The following is a 26,612-nucleotide window of genomic DNA, read 5'->3' as shown; positions in this document are numbered from 1 at the left end:
AAAGCGCTTCAAAGAGTTGGGAAAGTGAATTGACTGTATATTTTGTGGGTGAAACACACAAATTACCCTGAAAATGACCTCTGCTTTCTTCAACTTTTTATTCCTAAAAATTGCATTGCATTACAGAGACATGTACATTACATTACATTACACATTGAAAGAAAAAGCTTGAAGTATGTCTCGCTCAGGTGGGTGGGTGTTTGTCTCACGATTCCCACACTCTGGTCCCAGTGGGTTTCAAGTACTAACCTCAATGCACTCCGGTGCGCAGACAGCAGTACAAATGATACACCCCACCCCCACTCTCCAATATCTGCAAAATTGCTCCACGGGGAGGGGGGGGAATAATTTTGCCCCCAAAACAAGCTTTAATTCCAGCAAACTGCTCTGAGTGTTAAAACAGAATACTCGGTGCATCCCGGCCTTGCTCTGTGTCCCCTGAAGCCCCTCCTTGTTAATTACTCACTCAGCCTCCCCTGTGCAAACATAATGAGGCAGCGAGGACTCTGTTTGCCATCAAACTCTGCCATCGTTCAGTGCTCCAAGACGCTCCTCCGCCCACCACCCCCGAAGGGCGCTATATAAATGCTTTGTCTGTACAGTGCCAAAAGTTCCTGTAACATGGTTCAGGAAACCAATGGCAAGGCATTCAGTTAAATCTCTTATTTCAGTGTGTTCATTCCATCCAAGACATGTTAGACAGCATCTGCTTACTCCTGATTTGTCCTTTTTTTTTCTTTTACTTTTTAAAATCAAAACACCTTCATTCTCCAATTTGGTACAATCTTCCACAATCCGTGACATTCTGGTCACTGACCCACCTGATAAAATTATCTACACAGTTTACATTAAGACAATCCATGGTTTTGACAATCTGGAATCATCTTGACACAGGCAGCTTGTTGTTTGATTGCCCCTCCCTCCCGCCCCCGCCAGACCCTGTCCCCTCAGAAAAAAAGGAATTGTGTTTCCGTGGGGAAAGTATATTCACCAGGACTCAGCACAATCCGAGGTTGTGGTTACAGATCAATGCTTCTTGGCATCAGATCCTCCCATCTGTTGACATGATCTAATCCGTTGATCGTTGGTTGTGGTTTGCATTTCACCCCCTTTGTTATCTTGGCAGCGGACTTCTCCTCCTGTTATAGAGTCTTCGCTGGTGCCCCCTGAAAAAGAAAACACAAATACCAATGGCTTAATGTGTCACAAGTAAAACTTTAAACTTCAGGAACACATCGAGTGCTATTGTATAATATACAGCAGCATTATACGCAGTAACAGATTTGGTATAAAATATAGAGCATTTTATGATGTGTTATAATATCAGAATGTTTTACCCAGTAATGTGCTATTATGCAATATACAGCAGATAGTTATAATTGAATGTGTAATAAGTAGTGTTCTATGTATCACATGTTGGGGCCTCAAACACATTACTATATTAGATAATATCCAGTGTTGTTGCTGCTGTTGAAAGAGATAGAGCCCAGAACATGCTTCTCTCCTACCTTGTGCTTTGAGCATTTCATTGAAAAATTCTCTTCGCTTAATTGGCAACCTGCAGGGGGGGTGGGGGGGGAGACAAGAGGTAGGAAAGAGGATGTGAGAGGATTGCTGAGGAATTACACAATAGAAAGCGGTGGCACTGTGCAGCTCTATGTGAACGTGCTATCATGTTCAACACACTGAGTCACACCCCTCCCAGGCTGGTCACGGGGGGGGGGGGGGTAATTGGGCGTGACTCGGGGGGCAGATTATAGGCCCAAACTCTCGCAGCCAGTGGTACATCTGGGGATGCGAGGAGGAAGAGAACCTTATAGAATGAATAGACAGGATGATAAAGTGAAACATAAATAGCACTCTGACTCACACACACCCATTGATTAAAATTGGATGACAGAAGGACAAACGATTCAGAACCTGTTGGGACAACAAACATCCACACATTCTGTCGCACATTGAGTGACGATTCCACCCCCTCCCTTGTCTTTCTCAGGCTCTGCATCAGATTCGATCTGAAGGTAGGAATTTCCCCTCACTGCTCATCCACCCCCCCCCCCAACCCCATTCTGTCCCAAGCCTCCATCGAGATGTTTTTCTCACTGACGGCAGACGGATTCTTGGTGTGTTCGGGGATGAATATTTGTACGTGATCTCTCAAACGTTTGAACAACAGATTAAAATTTTTAAAAAATCACAGCAGCAATATGAAGTCTCTGCTTGTGAAGTAGAAACCACAAAAGTCTAATTGTACGGTGCGCTGCACCTGCCAGTGGCTGTGAATACACTGAGCGCTACGGCAATCCCTCCTTACCTGACTCCATGGCACAGATATAGTGATATTTCTGAAGGCAGCCTTTGTTGTAGCAGCCGAGAGTGGCTCCGCTCTGTTCGCACTTACAGCATCTCTGCAGAGGTAGGGAGGGAGGGAAGGAAGGAGGACACAGCAGAGAATATGTTCAGGGCAGTAAACCAGGAGGATTTCAGACTCGTCTCCATTAACCCTTTCTCTACCGGCAGGATCGCCAGGAAACAAGAAACAACTTTTTGTTGCATATCATCACGTTGAAACATCACAAAGTGCTTCCCCACATTTATTGTCAAGTTTAGTGACCATATGTAGGTAAACATGACAGCCATTTGCACCAGCAAAGCACCGCAAACATCCATGTAGTGAATGACCAGATATATATAGCCCAGACACCACGAGAAACTCCTATCTTTTCGAAACATACAGCAGGATCTTTAACATCCCCCTGAACATAGAGACGGGACTACTCAATTTACTCGGGTCCTGACCCAACTGTCCAGCGCCTTGGGACATCCTCCCGACGTGAAAGGCGCTCTATAAATGAAATCTTGTTGTTGTTGTATACTCTGTGAAGCTCTTTGAGACATCTAGAAGACATGAAAAGCGTATATCAAAGCAAGGATTATTATATTATTATTTGGTTCAATCTCATCCGACAAACTTGATGTCAGCCTGGCTTGGTCAGTATCACTCTGACCACCGAGTCAGAAACTCATGGACTCAGGCCCCATGTCGAGACTTTAAACTCACAGGTTGGTACACCAATACAGTGCTTGGGGAACACTGCATTGCTGGAGCTGCCATGCTTCAGATAAGGTGCTGAACTGAATTCTCATTTACCTATTTAGGCAGACATTTAAACATCCCAGGGCCACTATATGAGAGAAGTGAGTTCTGTGGTTGTCCTGGCCAGATATAATCGGTCATTCACTTAATGGCTGTTGCGGGTTATCGGTATGCAATAATTGGCTGCTGTGTTCGTCCACAAAAATACACTCTCACTACAGTGAATCCCGTGAAGCGTTTTAGATGTCCTCCAGACGTGAACGACGCTGTTTCAAATAAAAGTGTTATTATTAAAAGGCAGGGGACAAGACAGCCGGCCAGCAAAGCGCAGTCTTGGAGATTTTCTCATCCCAAAAGCATCTCAAACTGTCGAACAGGAGTAAAGAAGACAGGTAAGCACAGCCCTTGGGACAGCAGAAAGACTCCATCGCTGACTCCAGTCCTCTCCACGTGGGCACCAATTATAAGGTTTTCTAATTCATTTCCCCAGAGCTCCCTACAGGTAGGACGGACGCCAAGACAGAGACGTCATCCTTTCTGCTCACACTCTCACCTCCTCTATTTCCTCCCTCCTATCCATTTCTCAGACAGTTAATCAAGAATCAGGAGACTCACTGAAGTGACACTTTAATGAATTTGTGTTGATGGAAAGAGCAATTTATTAAAAGACTCAGGAAGGATTTGGACGAGTTCCTGGAAATTAATGAAACAGCTCCTGCATCTCCTCTCCGGGAATGCAGCGCGGGGAGGGGAGAAATCTCCAGCTCCATAAGGAGCAAAGCACAAAGCACTGGATGCTCCAGGAGCGATAAAGAGAGAAAGTACATCATCCTCAACGCCCAGCACTGCTGGGGTTTAATGAAGCGGTAAAGGCAAAGATGTCTTCACCATTGTGTTTGAGGGGAAAAAATAGGTTTGAATTCAAATTCATTAAGGGCTTGAGCCGGTTTTTAATAAGATGGAAGAACTGTGAGCAAGTTATTGGCATATTAAACAGGAAGAATCAGTTGGCTGAAGTCTTAGCCTCCGTCAAAGTTGGTATAGGGAGAGCATTTGACCCTACTGAAATCAACAAGATTTATCAAGTTTGTTGTGGTGAGAAATAGATTGATAAATAATCCAAAATGTCTTAGTGCTTCCCGGAGAATTGCTCTTGAGTGAAGGGACTGTATATTGTACGCCACCGCAGCAGCCACTTGGCATATCAGACAGGTCCCGATAACAGCCATGAGGTGAACAGTGATGCCACGATGCCAGTTTGCCTGAATAATTGTCAAGCAGATGTCAGGGCCGGGAAGTGAAGCCCCAGTGTTGTCCACTCTTAAGGAACAAATGGTTTAGTGCTGTCCTCGTCCACTTTGGAGCACACTGGCAGTTAGGCCGTGTCTCACAAACTGCATCAGAACGTGTCCACGCCTTCATTCTCGTCTTGGATTACAGACGATTTGCCTATGGTTTACAAGTTACCAGTCATCTCGCTGTTCACTCAGCCGCGTAACAGGGATGCACGCGAGTGCAGTTTAGTGTAGTGACTGTGCACTTATAGACAAACACAACAACGGATTAGGCACAGTAAGTTCCACAAACAGTCAAAAGGTGAACGACCAATTTACCTGTTGGTCAAAGCAGAATCGCACATCCTTTACAACGACACAATCCCAACAACATCCATCCACAACCAAGGCGCCTGCTTTTTTTGGCAGCTTGACTGAACGAATTGCGTAATGTCCTTTAGACAGTAACTCAATTTCACAACTGATGCCCTTGCAAACCACTACATGAATGCAAGTCATCAATCTCTCACTGCCAACAGCCTATTCACTGCTTATCCCCATTACTATAAAAATAATAATCCCTGGATTTCATTCAGTGCACGTAGCATCAAAATCTCTCTGAATGCTTCACAGCGATTACTGTTAAGTGCAGTGACTGTGTATTTGTAAATAAACTTTTTTTTCAGTCAACCAACTGTCTTGACACATTCAGAAACCCATCACCGTGCTTAAGAGTATCCAAACCAAACTGAGAATTCCATGCATCCCACCTACAGAGATAACTTGTTGAATGGAATGCACGCTCTCTGGAGGAATGCATACTGTTTTACTTAATCCTTGAAAGTATTACGCTCAGATTGGCAGAAGCCAAGGCTTGGGCACCGCAGAGTGCGCATATAGTCAACTCACTTTAAAGTATATTCTGTGAAGCGCTTTGGGATGTCTTGAAAATGTTATAATAATAATAATCCTTGCGTTTGACATATAGCACCTTAGCACGACATAGATTCCATTGCCAACCATGTCAAGAGCCAAGGCATTGGGAAGAGCTCAGATTGTGCGTTGGGGGGGTAACTGTTGGGAGTCTAACTTGCTAAAACTGCCACTGCTTGGAGTGGTTCTTGGCACGAGTAAGCGCGGGTCGGGGCGCCGCTGCCATGAGCAGTTCTGGTGCCAGGCGCCCGAACGGAGGAAGTTCTAAACGAAAGAAGACCCAAGCCCATCCAGCTCGGGCCTTCCGCCGCCATCCGGGCAGGGGCACTCTCCATGCCCTATCCCGAACCACACACCGTACTCTCGGGCGCTCTGGGGCGCTAGCCTGCGCGAGGGGCAAGTGGTTGTGGTGGCAGCGGGTACGGTTACCAACTCGGGCAGAGGTTCCGCAGATCCGTTCTGAATTTACCCCCCAACACCTCTCCCCCCCCCACCCCACCCCAACCCCCACCCCCACCCCAACCCCCACCCCACCCCAACCCCCGCCAATCAATCGCAGGCCGTGTCCTTCTTACCATTTCGCTGGCCATCTCCATCGCCTCCCGCAGGCCGTACAGTTTGCCGGCGGCCAGGTAGATGCCGCTGGTCCACACGGCACAGGCTCCGTGCACCCAGCGCTCGTTGGGGTCCAGGGGCAGCTCTGGCGGCTGCCCCTCGTCCTCGGCGCCGGGCCTCCTCTTCACCTTCTTCACCTCGGCGTCTTCCTGCAGCCGGGCGCAGCAGTAGCAGCTCAGCCGCTTGCACTTCTCCCTGGAGCTGGTCCTGACGGCGGCGGCGTGCGGGTCCTCGGCCTCGCCGGCCTTCTCCAACCGCGGCGGCGGCGTCGTCGTCGTCGGTGGGACCGGCGGCGGGGGCGGGGGCGGCGGGTCCGTCCCCGCGCTCCTCTCGCTCTCCCAGTCGGCGGACTTGGTTTGGACGGAGCCCGCCGCCTCGGGGCCCCCGTTCCCGCCGCCGCCGCCGCCGCTCCTGGCCTCCTGCCTCGCCCTCAGGTGATGGCTCTTGGTAGCGGGTGGCGTGTAGTCCTCGGGGTAATAAGGGCCGAACAGGTCGCCGAGCTGCCGGTGGTTCTTGGGTCGGCCGCACAGGCAGCACAGCAGGTGGCCCCGCGTGGCCGCCTCCAGCACCACGGGGCCCGGCAGCATGGCCGAGGAGGCGGGCAGCGCTTTGCTGAGCGACGCCGCCGAGAGGCGAGGACACGAGGCCCTTTTCTTCTTCACCTTCTGCAGCCGCGACTGCTGCTCGGACAGGGTGTTGATGATGGCGCAGACCGAGGAGGACACGCAGCCGCCGCCACCGGCGCCGCCGCCGCCGCTCTGCTGGACGTGGACGTAAGGCGAGAAGGGTTGGGCTCTGCTCTCGGGCCTCGGCACCTTGTACGAGACGTATTTGAGCCGGATTTCGGGCTCTTTCGTCTCCACCAGCGGCGCCGCGCTCCTCTTGGCCGGAGCTTTCCGCCTCCGAGCCGCCTTGGCGCTGCTCTTCCTCCCCTTCAGGTGCTTCCTCCGGCGCCTTCCTCCGGCCGAGGCCTTGGCTTTGCCGCCCGCCTTCTTGCCCGCCTTGCCTCTCCCTTCCTTCTTCGCCGGGCCCGGGGCCTTGGCCGGAGCCGGGACCGGGGCGTGTCCGCCGCCACGCTTCGTCGGCTGCCTCAAACATTTGGCGGGCACCGTCCTCCTCATGGCGTCGTCCTCCTCGCGAGGCGGCGGCTCCGAAGCAGCGGCATCAGATGACGACGACGCCGCCGCCGCCGCCGCCGGGGGAGCGGGAACGAACGGCGGAGAATCGCCGCCGCCGGGTTCCGCGGTCACACCCCGACCGCCGTCGCTCTCAGCGGCCGCTCCTTCGTGAGGAGCCGACACCTTCCCGCGCGCCTCCTCCTGAGCGGCCGTTGGTCTGGCGCCGCCCCGCGCGCTCTCCTCGCTCACTCTTTTGGCGCCTTTTTTGCTCGGAGAGTCGACGACGCCGCCGCCGCCGACGTCGTCGTCGTCGTCATCATCGTCGTCGTCGTCGTGGTCGACGATATCAATGGCGGCGGCGGCGGCGGCTTTGGAGGCCTCGGCCTTTGACAAGACGGTGTCGTTGTCCGGAGCGTCGCCCGGCGCCATCCTGACACCCGCCTCGTCGCCCGAGGCTTCCTTCAGCGCCAGGATCTGGTCCAGTGTCAGACAGGCGCTGCTGCCGCCGCCGCAGCCGCCGCCGCCGCCGTCCGAGTAGTTGCTGCAGGCGAACACCCCGGACTTGGAGTTGGGTGAGGTGATTTTCTGTACGATGGCCTCCAGCTTCAGGCCTCGCCCTTTCCTCGGGGGTAGGATCTTGGTCTTCCCTGGGACCCGGAGGGCAACGGCCGCGGCGACGGGCGGCGTCGCTTCTTTCCCCGGGCATCGCGCTGCTGCGGGCCCTCCGCAGCCCGGGCCCCGCTGGGCCTCCTCCTCGGCCTCAGCCGGGGCCCCCGCCTGGCTCTCCGCCCCGGGAGCCGGTGACGGGCGCTCCTGGGCGTCCGCCCTCCTCTCGCTCCCCTTCGCCGCCGCCGCCGCCTGTTGATGCTGCCGCTTGGCCGGGACGGGCGGCGGCGGGCAGTAACCTTTCCTCTTGAGCGGCTGCTGAGCCGGCGGGATGGCCGCCGGGTGGAGCGCGGCCAGGCTCCCCGCTCTCGCCACCCGCTCCCCGTCCGAAGCAGCCTCGCCGCCGGCCGACAGCTGCCGCTGGGACCTGGCGGCGACCGAGGAGCCGGTCCTGGCGCCCGGGCAGCGGCCGGACGCGACGCCGCCTCCTCCGCTGCCGCAGCTCTTTCTCGGCTTCTCCCCTCTCTGCAGCACCGTGGCCTGAGCCCGGGTCCTGGCCCTGGGGGCCCCCGGTTTGTAGGAGCCGGAGTCGGGGGGCGGAGGTTGGAGGAGGTGGTGTTGGTGGTGATGATGGGCGCCCACCTGTTGGCCCGGGTCACCCCCCGTGTAGGCGGCCGAGTTGGCGGCGGCGTTGGGGTGGCCCCTACTACCCGGTGGCGCCCGGAGCGCCGAGCTGGCGCTTTGCCTTGGGCTCCCGCCTCCTCTCTCCGAGTCCGGGTTGAGCCTGTGCTTGGAACCGGCGGTGGGTGGCTCGGGCTGGGCCGCCCTCCTCTTGAGGAAGCCCCGGGATTGCAGCGTCAGTTTGCTCTCCATCAGCGCCGCCGAGGACCGAGTGCACATCTTTGAGGGCAGCCCCACCGCCACGGGGGCCCCCGGTCCCCCCACCGGCAAGCCCTCTTGTTGGCCGCCCTTGTGCGGTTTAGTCCTGTCCCTGGGCGTCCCGGGCCACTTGGGCTTTCCCGGTCCCACCCGGGGGCTCTGCTCGCTCTCATCCGGCGGCGGCGGCTGCGCTTTACTCCCAGCCTCCGCTCCTTGCACCGCCACTCTGCCCGGAAGCCTCTTGAACCTGCTCGCGGCCACCTTACCGGTGCCGGTACCGGCCGCGCTCTTGAGGGGAGCGTTCTCGATCTCGGTCAGGGCAGTGCTGATCAGCTCCGGAGATAACGTGGGCAAAGCCGCCTCCTCCTCCTCCATCTCCACCATCTCCCTCTCAAGCACCACCGGAGAGACCTCTCCATCCTCTCCGCGTGGCACTGCGTTTTCCTCGGCATGCTGCGGGCACCCGGAGGGGCCAATCGGTGATTCGGTCACGATCCCCCGTCCTGCGTGTATGACCGAGGAGGCAGCGGGCAGCTCCGCTCCCTCAGAGCCACCGGGCAGCAGCAACTCCTGGCCCTTGGCACAGCGCCGGGTGGGAGAGACGTCGCAGATCACAGACTTCCTTTCGGCCACACTGGCGATCGCCTCGCGAAGAGCTTGGTTTTCCTTGGATTCCAGCGCCTCCTCACTTGCATCCACTCTTTGCTGTTCCTCCAGTTCCTCATTGTAACATCTCACCTCTCCTCCAGTGGCGGCCAGATCGTTGGTTGACCTGTTGGCCACTGGCCCCTGGTTACAGTCTCCCCCGGGTTCCGTCTTGCCTTCTTTCTCTAGGGCCAGCTGCTCGGGAGCTAAATCGTCTTTGTAGCCACCCTGGAATTTGCTCTGTGGCAACTTCTTCTGGGGATGACACTGAGGAAAGTCAGCCTCCAGCTTATCCCAGTCTGTGAACTGCTCCTTCCCTCTTTTGCTAGGCAAGCTGAAAAGCTTCTCCGAACCCTGTGCCCCAGTGGTCAAATGCAAGCATGGGTGCCCACCGAATGGGACGATAAAGCTATCTTTGTAGCCTGGAGCTAAGGAGTGCAATGCTTGCGAAGACTCCACCAGCTTAGAAAGAAGCTGAGATTCGGAGCAACCTTCATCATCAAAGCTCCTCAGTGCCGGCGAGTCCTCTCTCTTCACCGGCATCTGGTTACAGTTCAAAGTCAGGGAATGTCCGTCCTGACCAGATACTTTTGGATGAGCCAGGTGTCCAAAGCAGGACTCGTTGCTGTAGAAATTCAAGTGAGCTGCTTTGGCTTCTTTGTCCAGTCCGAAATGGTTGACCTCAGCTTCCACCTTCTCCTTGAAAGTGTCCTTCAGAATGATAACACTAGAGGCCTTGATCTCTTCCTTTGAGAACGGAACTGGTGGCCCTTCGGTGGGCAGCCGTTCAAAGTCCGACCCCAGATAGCCGTCCCCGCTGTGCATGGAGTCGTCCGATTTGCACTCGGCTAGGACCTTGCTGGGGGAGGTCACCGAGCAGGACAAGATGGAGTCCAGATTCTTCTTCAGCGCATCCAGGTTCACAGCGTTCCTGCAGTGAAGAAAGTGCATTTTCTGTGCCTGGTCCTCAGAGCCGCTGGAGTAGTCCTCCTGTAAATCGGTCTGCAACGACTGAGGTGTCCCCAGCGGCTCCTCCGAATACAGATTTTCCTCCGAGCTCTTGAGCTCGTTTAACATCTCTGACTTCTTCAGCAGACGCTTAATGCTCTTCTTCTGAGGAGCCAGGGTGTTGGACAGGAGGAGTTGCTGCACCGTCTTGGGCAGATTTTCCACCTGGGAGCTCAGGGCATAGAGGCTGCTGAAGCTCGCGTCCGACAGCAGCTTCTCGGGAATCTTTTCCTTCAGGAAAGCCTTGCAACTTCCTCCTCCCTGGGGCTTGTTGGAGGCTGGGATCATTGGTGAGGAAGGCATCAAGTGAGCAGCGTTGCTTTTCATTTCAGGTGCCATGGGCGAGGCCTCAGACTTTTGGCCGAACTGGAGTGCTTCGGGATTGGACATCAATGGGGAAGGCGTGGAGCTGTAGGACGGTGATCTGACCACGGTAGAGACAGGTGAGTGGCTGGATGGGGGGCTGAAGTTCTGGTAAAACTGCTCAGGCGATTTGACGGGTGCTTCATGCTGGTAATAGATTTGCAGAGACTGGTTCACAAGGTGCAGTTTGCTTTGCCCAGTGTGGTACTGGGGGGCAGAATGTTGCTTGAGCTGCATCGCTTTGCTCTGCTCATAGCCTGTTCCCTTGGCCACCGGTGCCTTGTACCCATAGTTGCCCTGTCCCCCGTAGGCTGGGTTGCTGGTAGTGGTGCCAGCGCTCTGCCTGTCATACTGGGGGCTGGGATAGGTCTCGTATGAGCGAGACCCTTGGCTGTAATCCTGCACTGCCGAATAGGAAGGGGATGGGGATGGGGACGACGGCTGGAAGCTGTGGTTGAACTGCGCTGACCTATTGACGTAGGAGGAAACGTGCTGTAGCATTTGCTTGTGGTGAGGCTGGTGCATGAAGTGAGGCACCTGGGCGGAGTGGGAAGGGTTCCTGGCAGTGCCTGCGTGCATGTGCTGCTGCAGATAGGAGGCATTGGCACTCGATGGAATAGTTCCCTTGAAGGCCTCTTGCCCGTACTGGGACAAGCCTTCCATCGCAGCATTCTGGCTCTGCCACTTCTGAGCCTGTCCTTTCTGATATTGGCTTGAGAAGGCGCCACTCTGGTGGGTTGCGTACGTCGACACCGAGCTGGTGGCTCTGCTCTGGGGCTGTTGGCTGGCCAGCTGTTTACCACCACCAAAATAAGTCCTGGCTGCCCCGCTGCCATAGCCCGGGTACGCCTGTTGGTTGTAATATTCTTTGGATGCGATCTCATGGGGCTCGTAGTTCTGCGGCACCCGGTTCTGCTGCAGCTGCCGGTAGCTCTCCAATCGCGACGAGTCAGCCCTGACCTGCTGGTAGCTCTGCTGGTTTCCCTGGAAACCATTAGGGTCTTGAAAGGACTCCATGGACTTTCCCTTTGTCACTGAGTTCTGCGAACAGGCAAGAAGGGAAGGTGTTACAGTCCCATCACAGAAACTACAGCATAGGAAAAGCCACTGAGTACACACGGGCTCGCTTCCCCACTGGAGCTCTCTATTCGAATCCCATTCCCATGTTCTTTCTCCATCATGTCTGTGCTGGTGCTCGCTCCCCCACTGGAGCTCTCTATTCTAATCTCATTCCCCTGTTCTCTCCCCATCGTGTCTGTGCTGGTGCTCGCTCACCCACTGAAGCTCTCTGCTCTATTTGGGGTGGGGGAGGGGCAACAAACATCAGCACAGACACCATGGGGAGAGGGGTGAGCAGAGTTTCTAATCTATTTTTCTCTCTAGTCTGATTTACTTCAGTTGCAGCTCTCGTAGGCATTTCCATGTGTCGTTTGCTAATTGACTTGCATTGAACTGGATGCCTGGCCACTACACAAACACCCACACACACACACACACCGCCCAGCCTTTTTGCTGGAGCTAAACTCTGGTCGGGATCAAGCCTCTGCTGCAACTATGATTCAAACGCAAACCTTCCCTCCTTCCCTCCCTCCCTCTGTAATTTATTGGCTTGTAATAAAATAAAATTAACATTAAATCAAACCGGCGAAAGGGCTGCCCAGTGCCACAGCACGAACATTTAATGTTGGGGAACTAAATATTGAATGAGATGAGGAGTTTTCATGCTAAGTGGAATGTTTCAAGGGACAGCGTCAACAGGAATCTTATAAATTTTTCAGTGATATAAACTGCTTTTCCTCTGTGGCTTTGCTGGGAAGCCTGCGCTTTGCAAGTTACACTCGGGGGGGAGAGGAGTGGGGGGAAAGGGAGGAGGAGAGAGGAGGGGGAAAGGCGGGGGGAAGAGGGGACTTTGAACAATTTGTTCTGCTTCCTAACCCTTCCCCTTCATCCCATTGCTCAGTCGGCAAAACATAATTTGGCAAAGATCCTCACAGATCAGTGCAGTACCAATCCCAGTCTCCAGTGCTCGGTTAGCCTGCAGACAATGGCTGCTAGCTTTTGATTTCTGCTTGCTTTGGTGTCCTATAGCTTAGCAGGTAGCACGCTTGCCACGCAAGCGAGGGAACCTGGGTTTGATTCCCAGGCGAAACCTCAGGCCAGTTTCCTTATTCCACATGCTTCTGTTTACCTAGCAGTAAGTAGAAACCCAATTGTTAGTCGATTAGCGGATCACTTTCCAAGGGTAGTAATATATTTCAATAATTTGGTCACTCAGTGCAGTTGGCTGCTGTGTTTCACCCACAAAATGTACAGTGAATTCACTTTACAATGTATGCTGTGAAGCGCTTTGAGACGTCTCAACAAAGTGGTAAAGCGGTATATCAAATGCAAGGATTATTATTATTATTTCAGCACCCTTGGGCTCGGGAAGGAGTGGGGAGGTGGCAGAGAGATACTCTGTATCAAACACAGGGGAGAGAGTATTATGCTGTATTTATTTCTGAGTTCAAGACCTCTATATATTGCACCAGAGTTCAGCTGGAGCCTGATCTGTAGCCAGACCAGTCTTTGCTCCTCACACATACCTCCTGCACGTAGACTGTGTCTGCGCATTCACTCTGCAAAGCTCTGCTGCGTCACGGCTGTGCTCTCTCTGCACGTATCATTAGCATTTTAATCTTCCCCAAACCCCATTAGTACACGGGCTTAGTCTGGGAGCTGCGTGCCGTTGATAACAGACCATCACCGTCATGGAGCCATGCGGAAAGGGACGATCTCTCCCTCTCACATCCACACAATAGAAAGCAGCCTCCTCACTCTCCCCCAACCCAAACACACACATACCCCACACATCCTCTCTCTCCTCCCCCTTCCAAATCCTTTCACCCTACCCACACAATCTCTCTCTACCCCCCCATCACAAACTCTCTCCTCTCCCCCCCTCTCACCTCACACACAGCTTCTCCTCTCCCCCACACACCTACACACATCCCAACGCCCCCCCACCAGCACACACACCTCCTTCCCTCCCACTCATGCACTCACTTGAATTTATTTGATTATTCTTGATTTGACCTCAGACAGGGAGCCTGGTGGGAGGTTTTAACCACAGGGATGTCCTAGCCCAGCTCCATCCTCCCTCCCTGGTGGCTCCCTGTAACAGAATGTGATACCTGAGGAGCAGACAGCAACTGTCCTCCCCCCACTCCACACACGCACACATACACACTCACACATACAGTGACTAGGTGGTGCTGCCTGGAGACCACAGCCTGTGCCCTGTTCAGCTCAACAAAACCTTAATTTGCCACACATTTCCTTCAACAAGCAAAAAAAAGGGCTAGCTTGATGGTCGTTTTACGAGGAGCAATATCAAAGGATGCAGGAAAAGAGCAGGGAATTGGAATTAGAATAGATAGCTCCAGTCTGTCTGTCTGTGTGTGTGTGTGGGGGGGGGGGGTAGTGTTAAGCACACAGAGAGACGGACAGATACAGACAGACTGGTAGGCTTTCCCCACACCTGCTGTCTGTGTGTTTACTAACCAGCAAACAAAAAAGACTGGATTTTTGCAGAGTTGATTCAGACCAGGTATCACAGGGAAGGGAGGGGGAAGGTTCGTGCCCTGACGCCTCACGTTAGCAGCTCTGATCCCGTTTATTAAAAATCAGCTCACGGAGGAGCTGGGTTGCTGCATTCACTGAGCTGAGCAGTAGCGCTGGTGACACCCAGACAAGAGCAGGGAGTTAATGCATCCAGCATGGGTCAAGGTCAGCGGTGGTGCCTTACCCCAGCCCGAGCACACGAGCGACAGAACGACCCCAGGCCTTTTATACAAAACAATTCCTCTCCCCCTCCCCTCTGCTCCCCTCCTCTTTCTTCCTCTGTTCTCCTCCTCTCACCCCCACCCCCATCCAGTGCCAGCTTGGTACCAAGAGGAGGATTAATCACAGTGGCTTCTGACCCAGAGCACAGCCCTCAAGGGACCCGGAGATATCACAGTCCTTGGGGGAGTGGGGGCGCAGGGAGGAGGACAGACAAACACCAAAGTGTGGGGATTACAGGCCAGGTCATTCACAGTGATTCAGCAGGAGACAATAATAATAATCCTTGCATTTGATACAGCGTCTTATTACCTCACTGAGACGTCTCAAAGCGCTTGACAGTAATGTCCAGTGCCTATTTTTTGGGTGAAACGCAGCAGCCAATTTGCCAACAGCAACTTCTCACCAACCATGTGATTTTATTTGGGGGTCATTAGCCTCGACACAGGGAGGGGGTATGGACTGTACTCCAACCTTAAATGTGACAAGTCAGTCACCTCAACAATTCCCCCGCACATACAACATCTTGCATCTATATAGCGCCCTCCACGCAGTGCAGCATCTCAGAGCACCCGCTCTGCAAATACTAACTCAGATATTATTCCTAATCTTTACAATGTCTCAGAGCGCTTCACAGGTAATTGCTGTCAAATGCAGCGACTGTGTATTTGTCATTAAACAAGGGAGGTGGGGCCTGGCTGAGCCTGGCTGCTCCGTGCTTCCGATTCACTGTGCCGAACGTGACTCAAATGGAATTTCACACTGAAAATCCGTCTGGAGGCTTTTAACCTGTTAGCTCTCCCCCAGCAGCTGGTATTGGCAAAGGGCAGCTTCTCCTCAGCACTGAGGCTGGAGACTGTCACTGCAGGAGGGGGGGCAGTGCTTGCTCTCTCACCGTCTGTCCCCATCCTTGGGCACGCACTGCGCTTCACTCTCTGATATGTTGATTTGCTGAACTGGACTGGTGCCAGGATGCACCTCTCTCTCTCTCACTCTCTCTCGCGCTGTCTCCATTTCTCTCCCTCTCTCAGGTCTCGCTTACCGGCTCACTTTCTCTTTCTCACCGTCTCTCCCTCACCGTCTCTCTTTCACCGTCTCTCTCACCGACACTCTCTCACCGTCTCTCCCTCTCATCATCTTTCCCTCTCACCGTTTTTCTCTCACTCTCCGTCTCTTGCTCTTGTCTTGCTGTCTCTCGTTCACCATCTCTCTCACTATCTCTCTCGCTGTCTCGGTCTCACTCTCTCGCTGTCGCCCTCGTAATCACAGCATGAGAGAGAGACACACACAGCCAGAAAAAGCTAAACAGACAGGCAGCAGCAGAGAGAGCTAGTGAGAGAAAGACAAGCACACACCTCAGTGCTAATAATAATCCTCGCCTTTTGATGTGTGAGCTGCAGAACCTAAACACACAGCCACATCACTATTACCCAAGTGGCAATCTTCACCCTGAGTGCAGACAGCGAGGGTGGGGGGGGGGGATATAAATGCAAATTGTTGTAGATTGATTGAAGTGGGGGGGGGGGGCTAAGGGAGGAAAGAGCAACTTAGCAGAGCTTAATCCTGTCCTCACCACCTCCCTCCCTGCAGCAAGCCAGTGAATAAGCAGTCTTACAAGGCAGTTGGGCTAAGATTTGGGAAGTGAGGGCAATGAATGGCGAGGGTAGCCAGTGTATGTGTGTGGGGAGAGGTCGCGGCTCGCTAATGAATAAGAGCCACAAGAATGATGACAAAGGACGATGGATGGGAAGCAATCTTTGCCAGACTCAGGGACGCTTTTAATGTACTATAAATAAGAGTCTGCAACCAAATTAATTTTACAGCCCGCTCTCCGCAGTTCAAGCGAAATAATAGTGTGCGGAGCACATCAAACAGAGCCTGGCGCTCTCGTCCATTGACAACGTGTCACGCGCTGCTCTGACTGCAGAGAGAGAGAAAGAGACAGCTGTCAATCAGTCCCTGGCACTGAGAGCATGTAATAACAGAGACCTTGGGGGCAGCATAAAGGCTGCCTTCAGGGGAAGTGTTCACGCCCCCACACCCAAAGCAGCCCCCTCCCCTACCCACCCCCTCCCTCAACTTCACCTTACCAGCCCTCCCCTACCCATCTCCTCTACTTATCTCCCCCCTACCCCACCCGCTTCACCTCCCACCCACCTCACCCCATCCACGCACCTCCACCCCTCCCCCACTCACCTCAACCCCACCCACTGCACCTCCCTCCACCCCCACACCCCTCACTCCCTCACTCTGATGGTCACTCGCTCCCTCACTCCTTTACATTCCAGACCTTAATAGCTTTCTGGACACATATAAAGGGAGAACAGCTCCCGTTTTCCTTTTTTTTAATATACACAAACACACATAAATACAATGTATATATTTTTATAGCCTCTCTCGTTGAGAGGATGTCTCAAAGAGCCTTATATAAGGCTGTATATATAAAATTGTTTTCCTTCCAGAACAGCTAATAGCAGAAAAAAACGTTGAACATAAAAAGAATATAATCTCAGTTTTAATAGCAACAATCTGACAGCAGGATGTACAGCTGAAATTAGACAATTTGTTGAAAATGTGTAATTTATGCATCCGGTGGGAGGGAGGGGGGGATTTGCAGGAGTTGGCAGAGACAGATTGGTGGAGGGGGAGGGGTATTGGTTTAGCAGATTCTTGATAAGAAATGATCACTTGTTGAATTTCTAAACCCCCTGAACTTGCATCGTCCTGTCTCTGATCGCTCACCAGGGGCGATTCTTCACCATGTCCAACAGTTCAAAGAGATGAGAATTGTACATATCGTATTAGGTAAGAAACGGCACTGAAACAGCAAGGGTAAGAGTGTGTACTCGAGGGGTAATAATCCCTCCCTCCAAAAAATGTGGTCACTCAATCTACGACTGTTTGTGGGACACTGCTGTGCGCAATTGGCTGCCGAGTTTTGTCCAAAAAATACACAGTCACTCCACTTTGCATCTATTCTGTGAAGCGCTTTGAGACATCGTGGAGTCCTGTAGCTCAGTGGTTAGAGCACTCGCTTTGCAAGTGAGAGACCTGAGTTCAATTCCAGGCAGAGGGCGAAACCTTGGGCAAGTTTCCTTACTCCACACGCCTAATAATAATCCCTCCAAAAAAAAACAATAATTAAATTGGTCATTTTCAATCTACGACTGTTTGTGGGACATTGCTGTGCGCAATTGGCTGCCGCGTTCGCCCACAAATATACAGTCAATTCACTTTACAGTGTGTTCTGTGAAGCGCTTTGGGACGTCCTCCCGACGTGAAAAGCGCTATATCAAATGCAAGGATTATTATTATTATTATCTCAACTATGTGATAAGCTGCTATATCAAATGCAGTAATTATTACTGTTTAAATTAAAGCATCGTCCTGTGGAGAAGGGAGAGGGGAACGGGTGGTGGGGGAATGGGGTTGAGATGGAGCTGAAGAGCGTGGAATGGGGAGGGAGAGAACTGGCCAAAAGTAGTGTGGTTAAATTGCCAGGCTCTGAAAGTGGGGGGGTGGTGGGGGAGCAATTTGTTCCAGAGAGCGTTGGTGGGGTAGAAAGGGTGGTGGGGGGGGAGAGGTCATGAAGCAGGTCAGTGATGGCGCATCAGTTAGCTCAGAGCCACACTCAGGTGAGCTCAGTTGAGGGGGGAAGAGATACTGACCATATATTTACACAGAGCGTGCTGTGTTTCTTCTCGATCCATTAGTCAGCGATGAGTAATAAGGATGGGGTTGAAGTGGGGGAGAAAAAAAACTCAAAAAATGGTGTCTGGCTCCAGGAGGAAAGCGCCTCACACTGCAAACAGCGTTCCCACAAGGAATTCCCGCGTCAGGCCAACACGGGAGACAAGTCCCACCCCCCCCAGTAGCGGGGTGGTCCCGAGTCAGAGCCCAGCCAGCATCACACTAACGTTCCGAGTGTTTTCCAGATGAATATTTGATGAGGCCAATTATTCCTGGAGATTTCCTTTTAAAGGGACAGCAGCGATTTCCGAGAAGAGGCTGATGAGCAGATTCGTACGAGACCCTGAGCTCCTGTCTGCACTTGTTCAGGTTGGACGTTAAACGTCCCGTGCACAATCAGACAAGGAAGTTTCTCTTAGCGTACTGGCCCACAGACCTTCAGAAACCATCATCTCATGGCTATTTGTGGTACCTTGATTTGTACAAATTGGATGGACGCAAAGCTGTTTGCAAAATATACAGTCACTGCACTCAATTAAGTGCATTGAGATATTGGTGTTATAGATGCTGCTAACAAATGCAACGATTAATATTAAATGTGTGTAGATTGGGGGAGGAGTTGGTCAATAGTGGAATAATCAGCCAATAATAATAATCATTGCATTTGACATAGCACCTTATCATGTCGTTGAGACGTCTCAAAGCGCTTCACAAAATATATTGTAAAGTGAATTGACTATGTATTTTGTGGGCCAAACACGGCAGCCAATTGCGTACAGCAGTATCCCACAAACAGTCATGGATGGAGTGACCAAATTATTATTATTTGATTTTGAAGGGTTTATTATCCTTCTGCCAATCGATTGATAACCGAGTTCCTACTTACTGCTAGGAAAACATAGGCGTGTGAATTACGGAAACTTGCCTAAGATTTTGCCCCACCCGGGAATCGAACCTGGGTCCTCTCACTTGCGAGGCGAGTGCACTAAGCACTATAGTACACATAGCATAGCTCACACAAGAACAACAGCCAGTGGATGGCTGGTTCTCAGTGGTTCCGTCCCCAGCAGAGAGTCACCAAATCTGAGCGGGTGGGGGTGGGGGGAGTAAGAAACCAAACACAGGATGTCAAAGGAATAAAAAGAAAACAGATTTCTCTTGTATGGAACTTCTGAGAAAATAATTGTCCGTCTGGTTGCTAGGGCAGCCTGGTTGCTATGAGCAGATCTTAGCACACTCGCTAAGGATTATATGTTCGATTTGCATTTGTTTCCCCCCATCGGCGACAATGAGCGTAGGAGGTTTGAGGGTATTCAAATGGTGTTTTTCAGCAGCAGGAATCAATGGAAACGTTACAGCTTGGAAAGGTGATGCCAGTGGCCCCCCCTCCCCCCTGTTCCTGCACTGGCAGCCACCTGCCTAGCGGAATCCTCATCTCAAAGACACCTTCGCGAGACGGAGCAATCGCTGTTTTAAAGCAGCCAGTCCTCGGGGAGCGCTGTATAAATAGCAGCACAAAACCGTTATTGATTGCTTGCTACACATGTCCTAGATGAGTGTTAGGAACGTAAGACTTTCCTCCTCGCTGGCTCAACGAGTCTGGTGCATCACTGACTGGGTGTCTGAAATTTGATTTCTGGTCACTGTTGAGTGAGCAGATCTCAGCCTGGGGTGGGGGGGGGGGAGGAGAGGGGAAATTGCGCCAATTGTGCAGGGGGTGGGGGGTGGGAAGGTTAGATCAACCTTTTCTCTTGCACATGAGATGCCGTGTGACATCCATACACAATGCCTCTCGTGTCAGAGATAGCAACTTGGGTAATAGAGGTATTCAGGAGCCCTGGGATTAAAAGATCTGACAAGATCTAATAAATTTCTGGAACAGACTCAGTGGGCTGAATTCCTGGCTTCCTAAGTTCTTACGTCGTCTGGCTCACTGGTAGGACTTAGAGGGGCAGATTAGTTACTGGGGGCAGGGTCTCACTCCACTCAGTTCCCGTGAACCCTGCATGCCAAAGCCGTTACCGGTAGGGTGGTCCACGCGGTGGGAAAGCTTGCCAGACAGCGCTCTCATTGGTAAGCTATCTGGTTTTAGCTGATTAGACTCCAACAGTTACCCCAACGCACAGTCTGGGGTCCCCAAGCCTTAGCTCTTGCCAACCTACGCCTAATACCCTCCGAATTAGGTAAGCAGGATGCATCCACAACAACAACAACAAGATTCCATTTATAAAGCGCCTTTCACGTCAGGAGGACGTCCCAAGGCGCTGCACAGTTGGGTCAGGACCCGAGCAGGGGGAAATGGTCAGGGTGAGGGGAGGGAAGGGAGGGAGCGAGGAGGGGGGAAATGGTCAGGGTGAGGGGAGGGAAGGGAGGGAGCGAGGAGGGGGAAGAGAGTCGAGAGGGGAGCTGAAGGCTCGGTCTCTCCAGGGAGAGAGTGCGAATTCCATTCCAATAAATATCTGGTGGGATACATGGGATTCTCAGTTTGGTTTGGATACTCCAAACATGGTGATGGGTTTCTGCATGTGTCACACACCTGGCTGACAAAACAAATGTTGCTTATTCCACTCTAATGCTTCTCCTCCCGGTCTTCAGACAGAGTGGGAAAATGTGCGGAACGCCTTAGCTATAAAAACAACAACAATAATAACCCTCGCATTTGATACAATAGCGCCTTTCACATCAGGAGGGCATCTCAAAGTACATCACGGGGTTTACTGTAAAGTGGAGAGACTGTTTTGTAGGTGGAAGATTGTGTTTAATTCTGTCACCTGCTGCTTCCTTCAGCGCGTTGCAATGTAATGAAAACTCTGAAACCATGGAGCAAAATCTCTGCACCTCAATGCCTTTGTCACACTCCCACACACACACAAACACACTCTCTAACACACACCTACGCACTCACACGCTCCACAGATACTACTCAAAAAGAGAAGGGAGTTTCTCCCTCCCAGTGTCCTGGTCAGCAGTCGTCTAAATAAAATTGGTCATTCATGGCTGTGAGCACTGCTGTATGCAATTTGGCTGCCACTTTCACCACAAAACACAGTCATACTTTACAGAGTATCCTGTGAAGATCCTGTAGCGTATTGGCTAGAGCACTCTCTCACAAGCGAGAGGACCCAGGTTCAATTCTCAGGCAGGGCAAAACCTTACGCAGGTTTCCTTACTCTACGGAGGTAGCAATCCTTTCAAAAACAAACAAAAAAACTGTGGTCACTCAATTCACAATTGTTTGTGGGTCACTGCTGTGCCCAATTGGCTGCTGCACAAAATATACAGTACAATTCATTTTACAGAATATTCTGTGAAGCGCTTTAAGATGTCTCAACAAAGTGATAGGCACTATATCAAATACAAGGATTATTATTGTTACGATCACGCAATGCAAAGACACAAGACTCCGCTTAACACACATCCTTCCAGGACTCAATACAACCCTGAACACATTCAGACTTCTTTCATTTCTGCTCTAAATGAGGTAGAATAGCTTCCTAAGGGCCTGAGTGGGCACTGCACCATTCGCTCGTGACTTTATTTTTGTAAATCACCCATTTCTCCCAGCATGAAAAACAACTGGAGCAAAATCACAAGATAAACAGAGTGAATCAAGTCAAACTTTGGGGATGGAAAGAAAGGAAAACATTTTGCTTTAACCTTGGGAACGGTAGTGTTCAAACAGTCAGCACCGACCCCCATGTGCAGTCTGACTGTTCCCCCGAGTAAATACAGCTAATTGAAAGCCAAAGGTTGCAAATTAAACGTCTTTACCCTGTCGCAACCCCCCTCCCAGCCCAATCACCCCACTAAATACATTCAGGGTATAATCGAGCGGAAATTTCAGAACTCAAGTAATAATAACAATAATCCTTGCATTTGATATAGCACCTTCTCACGTTGTTGAGATGTCTCAAAGTGCTTCACAGGATATATTGTAAAGTTGATTGACTGTATATGTGAGCGAAACGTGGCAGCCAATTGCGCACAGTAGTGTCCCGCAAACAGTTGTGGATTTAGTGACCAATGTTTTTTGGGGGGGGAGGGATTATTACCCCCGGAAAGCATTCAACTAACAACCGGGTTCGGGTTCCTACTTACTAAGAGGTAAACAGACGTGTGCAGTGATGGAATATGCCTAGGGTTTCGCTTCGCCGGGAATTGGACCCAGGTCCTCTCGCTTGAGAGCCGAGCGCGTGAACCACTATGCTGTGGGAATCTAACAATTACAGAGTGAGAGAATATGGCCCAATCCAGGGAGGAGACATCTATAAATTCAGTAGAGAGTTATTTAGAGAACAGTTTATTGTTAACTTGTTTTGTATATTAAAAATTTTTTGGAGGGGCCAGTCAGGTGCAGGTAGGGGATTGGTGCTGACTGTTTGAGCACTGCAGTTCCCAAGGTTTTTCACTCCTCTGGGTCACAAGGTCTCTGGGTTCAAACCTCATGTCAAGGCTAGGACTATGCTGATCCTTCAGAGCAGGGCGGGGGGAGACATTAAAGAAAGTACATATGTGCGCCCATGTGGGTGGACGTTAAAGATCCCGTGACACAAACTGAAAAGAGAACGGAGTTTCTCTCTCTCCCACCCCTCGTGTCCTGGCCAACAATTCTCCACATTGATCAGTTATTGATCAAGGCTGCGTGTGAGGCCTTGCTCTGGCCATAATGCCTGCTGCGTTAATGTACAACAGCACTTGGCAGTGTAATTGCTGCAAAGCTCTTAAGCATTTCGACCGTGATAACATGCTATAAAAATACAACTTTCCTTTCTACCTACCAGGTTGAGTGGCCCTTTATTTACGGGGGGGGGGGGGGGTGGGGGGTGGAATCTTGGAGAAAAAGGTTGAAGCTTGCCAACTATTTGAAAAGAGATGGGAGGAAATTGGGTCATTTGGTTCATGGCTGTTTTGTGACGTTGCTGTGCACAAATTGGCTGCCGCGCTCGGCTACAAAACATACATTCACTTAATCTCACAACAAATCCTGTGAAATGCTTTGAGACGTTTTTCCGATGTGATAAGGTGCCATACCAAATGCAAGGATTAGTATTATTAACTAGGCAAGTTACCACAGCAAATCTTTAGCACATCCCAGAATTAGAAAGTTATGAAAGAAGCAGGTAAATGGTTCTAAATCACCTCTAAGCTGAAAGGTTCTTCAGTAGAATCTTACAATAAAATATACAATATATATGTTGTGAGGAGTCAGGTAAAAAGAGAAAGAGGAGGCTGGGGTCTTGTCGTGCAGGAATGGGAGGGATGTTTAAGATCCCAGTCTTTGCTCCCTCTTTAACCAATACATAACCCTAAAGGGTAGGGTGGTCCTAGCTGGACAAGCAGCGAGGAATCTTGCCAGACTGCGCTCAGTGGCAAACTATGCGGTTTTAGCTGGTTAGACTCCAGCACACTCTGGTGTCCCAAAGCCTTGACCTAATACTTTCCAGAATTAGGTAAGCATCCCTTCAGGGAGCGAGAGTGCGCATTCCACCAACTATCTCTGGGATTTCCATGAGCAGATGGGGTGCATGGAAATCTTAGTTGGGTTTGGAGACTCTGAAGCAGGGTGATGGGTTTCGGCATGTGTCAGACACCCGGCTGACCAACAAAAAACAATACATCTGCTTCCACATTAATAGGGCAAAGCCATAGTGATTGAAACAGGTAGAGGGTCTGGTATTAGAGATCCACATACCATTTCTGTGCCACATGCATAATTTATAGTCTCAGGCAGGAGGTGAACGAGTTAGATTTATCACTCCTAATTCTGAGATCACATGGGTGAGCAAACACCCCCCCCTGCTCCCCACCAGCTAAGACCAGTGGTGTGTGTGTATCTGTGAGTGAGTGTATGTGCCCTGGGGTGGTTGTAGTGGATAAATTGTTCTTTCATGCCTCGGTCCTATTCTGAAATGCAAACTAAAACGACCGCTTAATGTTTAGATCAAATTCCTTCTGTCTGTTTCTCGCACTCCCAGTCAATATTTGTAACCACATTCTCTTATACTGAGGCATTGGTGCGTTTATATTGCTTTCCTCCAGTGGTTGAGGAGTCTGGCCAACAGATTAACTCCTTCATGCACACACACACACACACGTTTCCACCTCAGAGCCACAACAGATTGAGACAGAGGAAAGTGGTTAGGGTAATAATTCTCTTCCCCCTCCTGAAAATGTGGTCTCCCAATCCATGACTGTTTGTGGGATACTGCTGTGTGCAATTGGCTGCCGCGTTTCACCTACAAAACACCTCACAGTCACTCCACTTTACAAATATATCCTGTGAAGCGCTTTGAGACATCTGAACGACGTGATAAGGTGCTGCGTCGAAGGCAAAGATTATTATCATTATAAACAGCACGCACATCAACAACAACCCGTGGTGAGGAGGTGGGAGAAGAAATGTTGCATTTCTGATCAAAACAAAAACGCAGCGTTTATTAAAGAAAAACTACCTAAAAATAAATAAAAGACACAGCCACACGGAATAAAACTGTTGACATTCTCAGAGGGCAGGCCTTTGGCTGTGTGTGTGTGTGTGTGTGGTTTCACAGATTCCCTTCCTTTCCTCTCCCCCCCCCCCCCCCCACCACACAAAAAAACACACACACACATACACACCAGAAAAATACACAAACCAACCAGCAGCCTCGAAAATTGACAGCTTTTGCTGCAAAGGGTGTGGGTGTGTGTGTGTGTTTGCATACACACACAAGGCAAAAGCCTTCAAAGGAGACGTGTCCCATCACTTTGCACTCTACCCCCCGAGTAATACTGAGTTCAAATGGAAGTGTGGGGGGTGGGGGAGTGGTGCAGCCTCTCAATGTGGGGCTGTGAGACTGAGGGATGGATTATTGCTTTAGCGTTTCCCCCTTTCCATCAGTGCAGGAAGGAAGCACAGATGTTGCCTGGAGAGGGGGAGAGGGGGAGAGGGGTGGGGGAGAGAGAGAGAGAGAGAGATACAGAGAGAGGAGAGGGGTGGGGGGGGGGGGGGCGCATCGCTTTGGTACTTTGCAAAATTACCTGCAAGGATAGTCTGATCCCATGTCTTCCGCAACAACCTTTCCAGGAAGGAGAGAGAGCACACAATCACAGCATCGAATCCTTGGATCCTTTTTTTTTGGAGGAGGTGGGTGGGTTGTGGTGGTGGTGGTGGTGGTGGTGGGGGTTGAATGAAAAAAAATTCCAGCCCCCCCCCCCCACCCAAAAAAAAATGCAGATTTTTTTCTGATTATATATAATTAACACTTAGCAATCTTTCTGCGCAATTTCAGCAGCCATGTTGTTCCCAAAGCCACGAGGAAAAAAAAATCTTTTTCATACATCATACATAAATATACGTGATAGAAAAAATATACCATTTTAACAAAAAAAAACCAATGAAAAGGCCCGGAGCGTCTGAAAATGAATGGGGTTTTTTTTTTTCTTTTTTTTTCAAAAAAAAAGGGCTTAATGTCCAGTCCCGTCAGTGTTGCAAGATTTTTTTTCACACACACACACAGCTAACTCCCAGACAGAGTACAGCTGAGCTAAGGGGAGGTGCTTTGTGGAGGTACAGCCTCTGTCAGCCTTCAGATGAGGTGCTTGTCTGTGCTTTTCCCCCCTCTGTATGGCTGTCATTACATCCTGGGCTGTGTCCTATGTGTGTGTGTGTGTGGCTGGGAATAAGAATAGGAAGGAGGAGTTGCAAATCTGACCCTAGTTCTCTCTGATCAGCTTCCTTCTTAATAAATTATACATGTTTCTAATTGAGAAGCGTAAAGTGGTGGTTGGGGGCTGTGGGGGGGGGGGGTTATGGTCTGCGAGATTAATTTGCCATTCGTTCACCGGATCTGCGTCTTGCCCTTAAAACAAGAGAGGAAGGAGAAACGAGATGCGATGTGATAAGAGACCACACTGCACACACAACCTGTCCTGTAATTGGAATGTTAAAAATCGTCGCTTTGGAACGTGGGATAAAAAATGTGCTGTTGGTGTCTGATGTCAACTCGTAGCTGATCTGAACGCAGGATGAGACAAAGCCACCCACTGAAGCTCCTTCCCAGTCACTCCCACTGCACAGATCCTGATTACAATCCAGCCCTTCCTGGAGTCCCGTAGCGTAGTAGTTAGCCCACTCCCCTCGTAAGCAAGAAGACCTGGTTCAGTTCCTGGGTGGGGCAAAATCTTAGGCAAGTTTCCTTACTCCACACGCCTCTGTTTACCTAGCAGTAAGTAGGAACCCAGTTGTTAGGTGATTGGCAGATCACTTTGCAGGTAATAATCCCTCCCTCCCCCCAACAAAAATGTGGTCACTCAATCCACGTCTGTGGGACACTGCTGTGCGTAATTGGCTGCCATGTTTCGCTAACAAAATACACAGTCAATCCACTTTACAATATATTCTGTGAAGCGCTTTGAAACATTTCAACGACGTGATAAGGAGCTATATCAAATGCAAGGTGTGGAGTCCTGTAGCTCAGTGGTTAGAGCACTCGCTTTGCAAGTGAGAGACCTGAGTTCAATTCCAGGCAGAGGGCGAAACCTTGGGCAAGTTTCCTTACTCCACACAGAGCCTAATAATAA

General features: G+C 51.0%; 1 protein-coding gene across 1 annotated transcript; it reads right to left on the bottom strand.

Annotated features, from left to right (window-relative positions):
• Nucleotides 1–81: 81 nt before the first annotated feature.
• On the bottom strand, nt 82–25,150 carry LOC103186646 (retinoic acid-induced protein 1). Its single transcript, XM_042341156.1, has 6 exons — nt 25,071–25,150; nt 7,380–11,579; nt 5,880–7,238; nt 2,315–2,408; nt 1,509–1,558; nt 82–1,166 (listed from the first exon to the last, which is right to left on the bottom strand). Exons 2-6 carry the CDS (start codon nt 11,553–11,555, stop codon nt 1,143–1,145), a joined length of 5,703 nt encoding a protein of 1,900 aa, XP_042197090.1. The 5' UTR covers nt 11,556–11,579; nt 25,071–25,150; the 3' UTR covers nt 82–1,142.
• Between the last annotated feature and the right edge of the window lie 1,462 nt (nt 25,151–26,612).

The sequence above is a fragment of the Callorhinchus milii genome, unplaced genomic scaffold, assembly GCF_018977255.1.
Source record: "Callorhinchus milii isolate IMCB2004 unplaced genomic scaffold, IMCB_Cmil_1.0 Scaffold16, whole genome shotgun sequence".
Classification (NCBI taxonomy): Eukaryota; Metazoa; Chordata; class Chondrichthyes; order Chimaeriformes; family Callorhinchidae; genus Callorhinchus; species Callorhinchus milii.
This window is presented reverse-complemented; position numbering and strand designations above follow the sequence as displayed.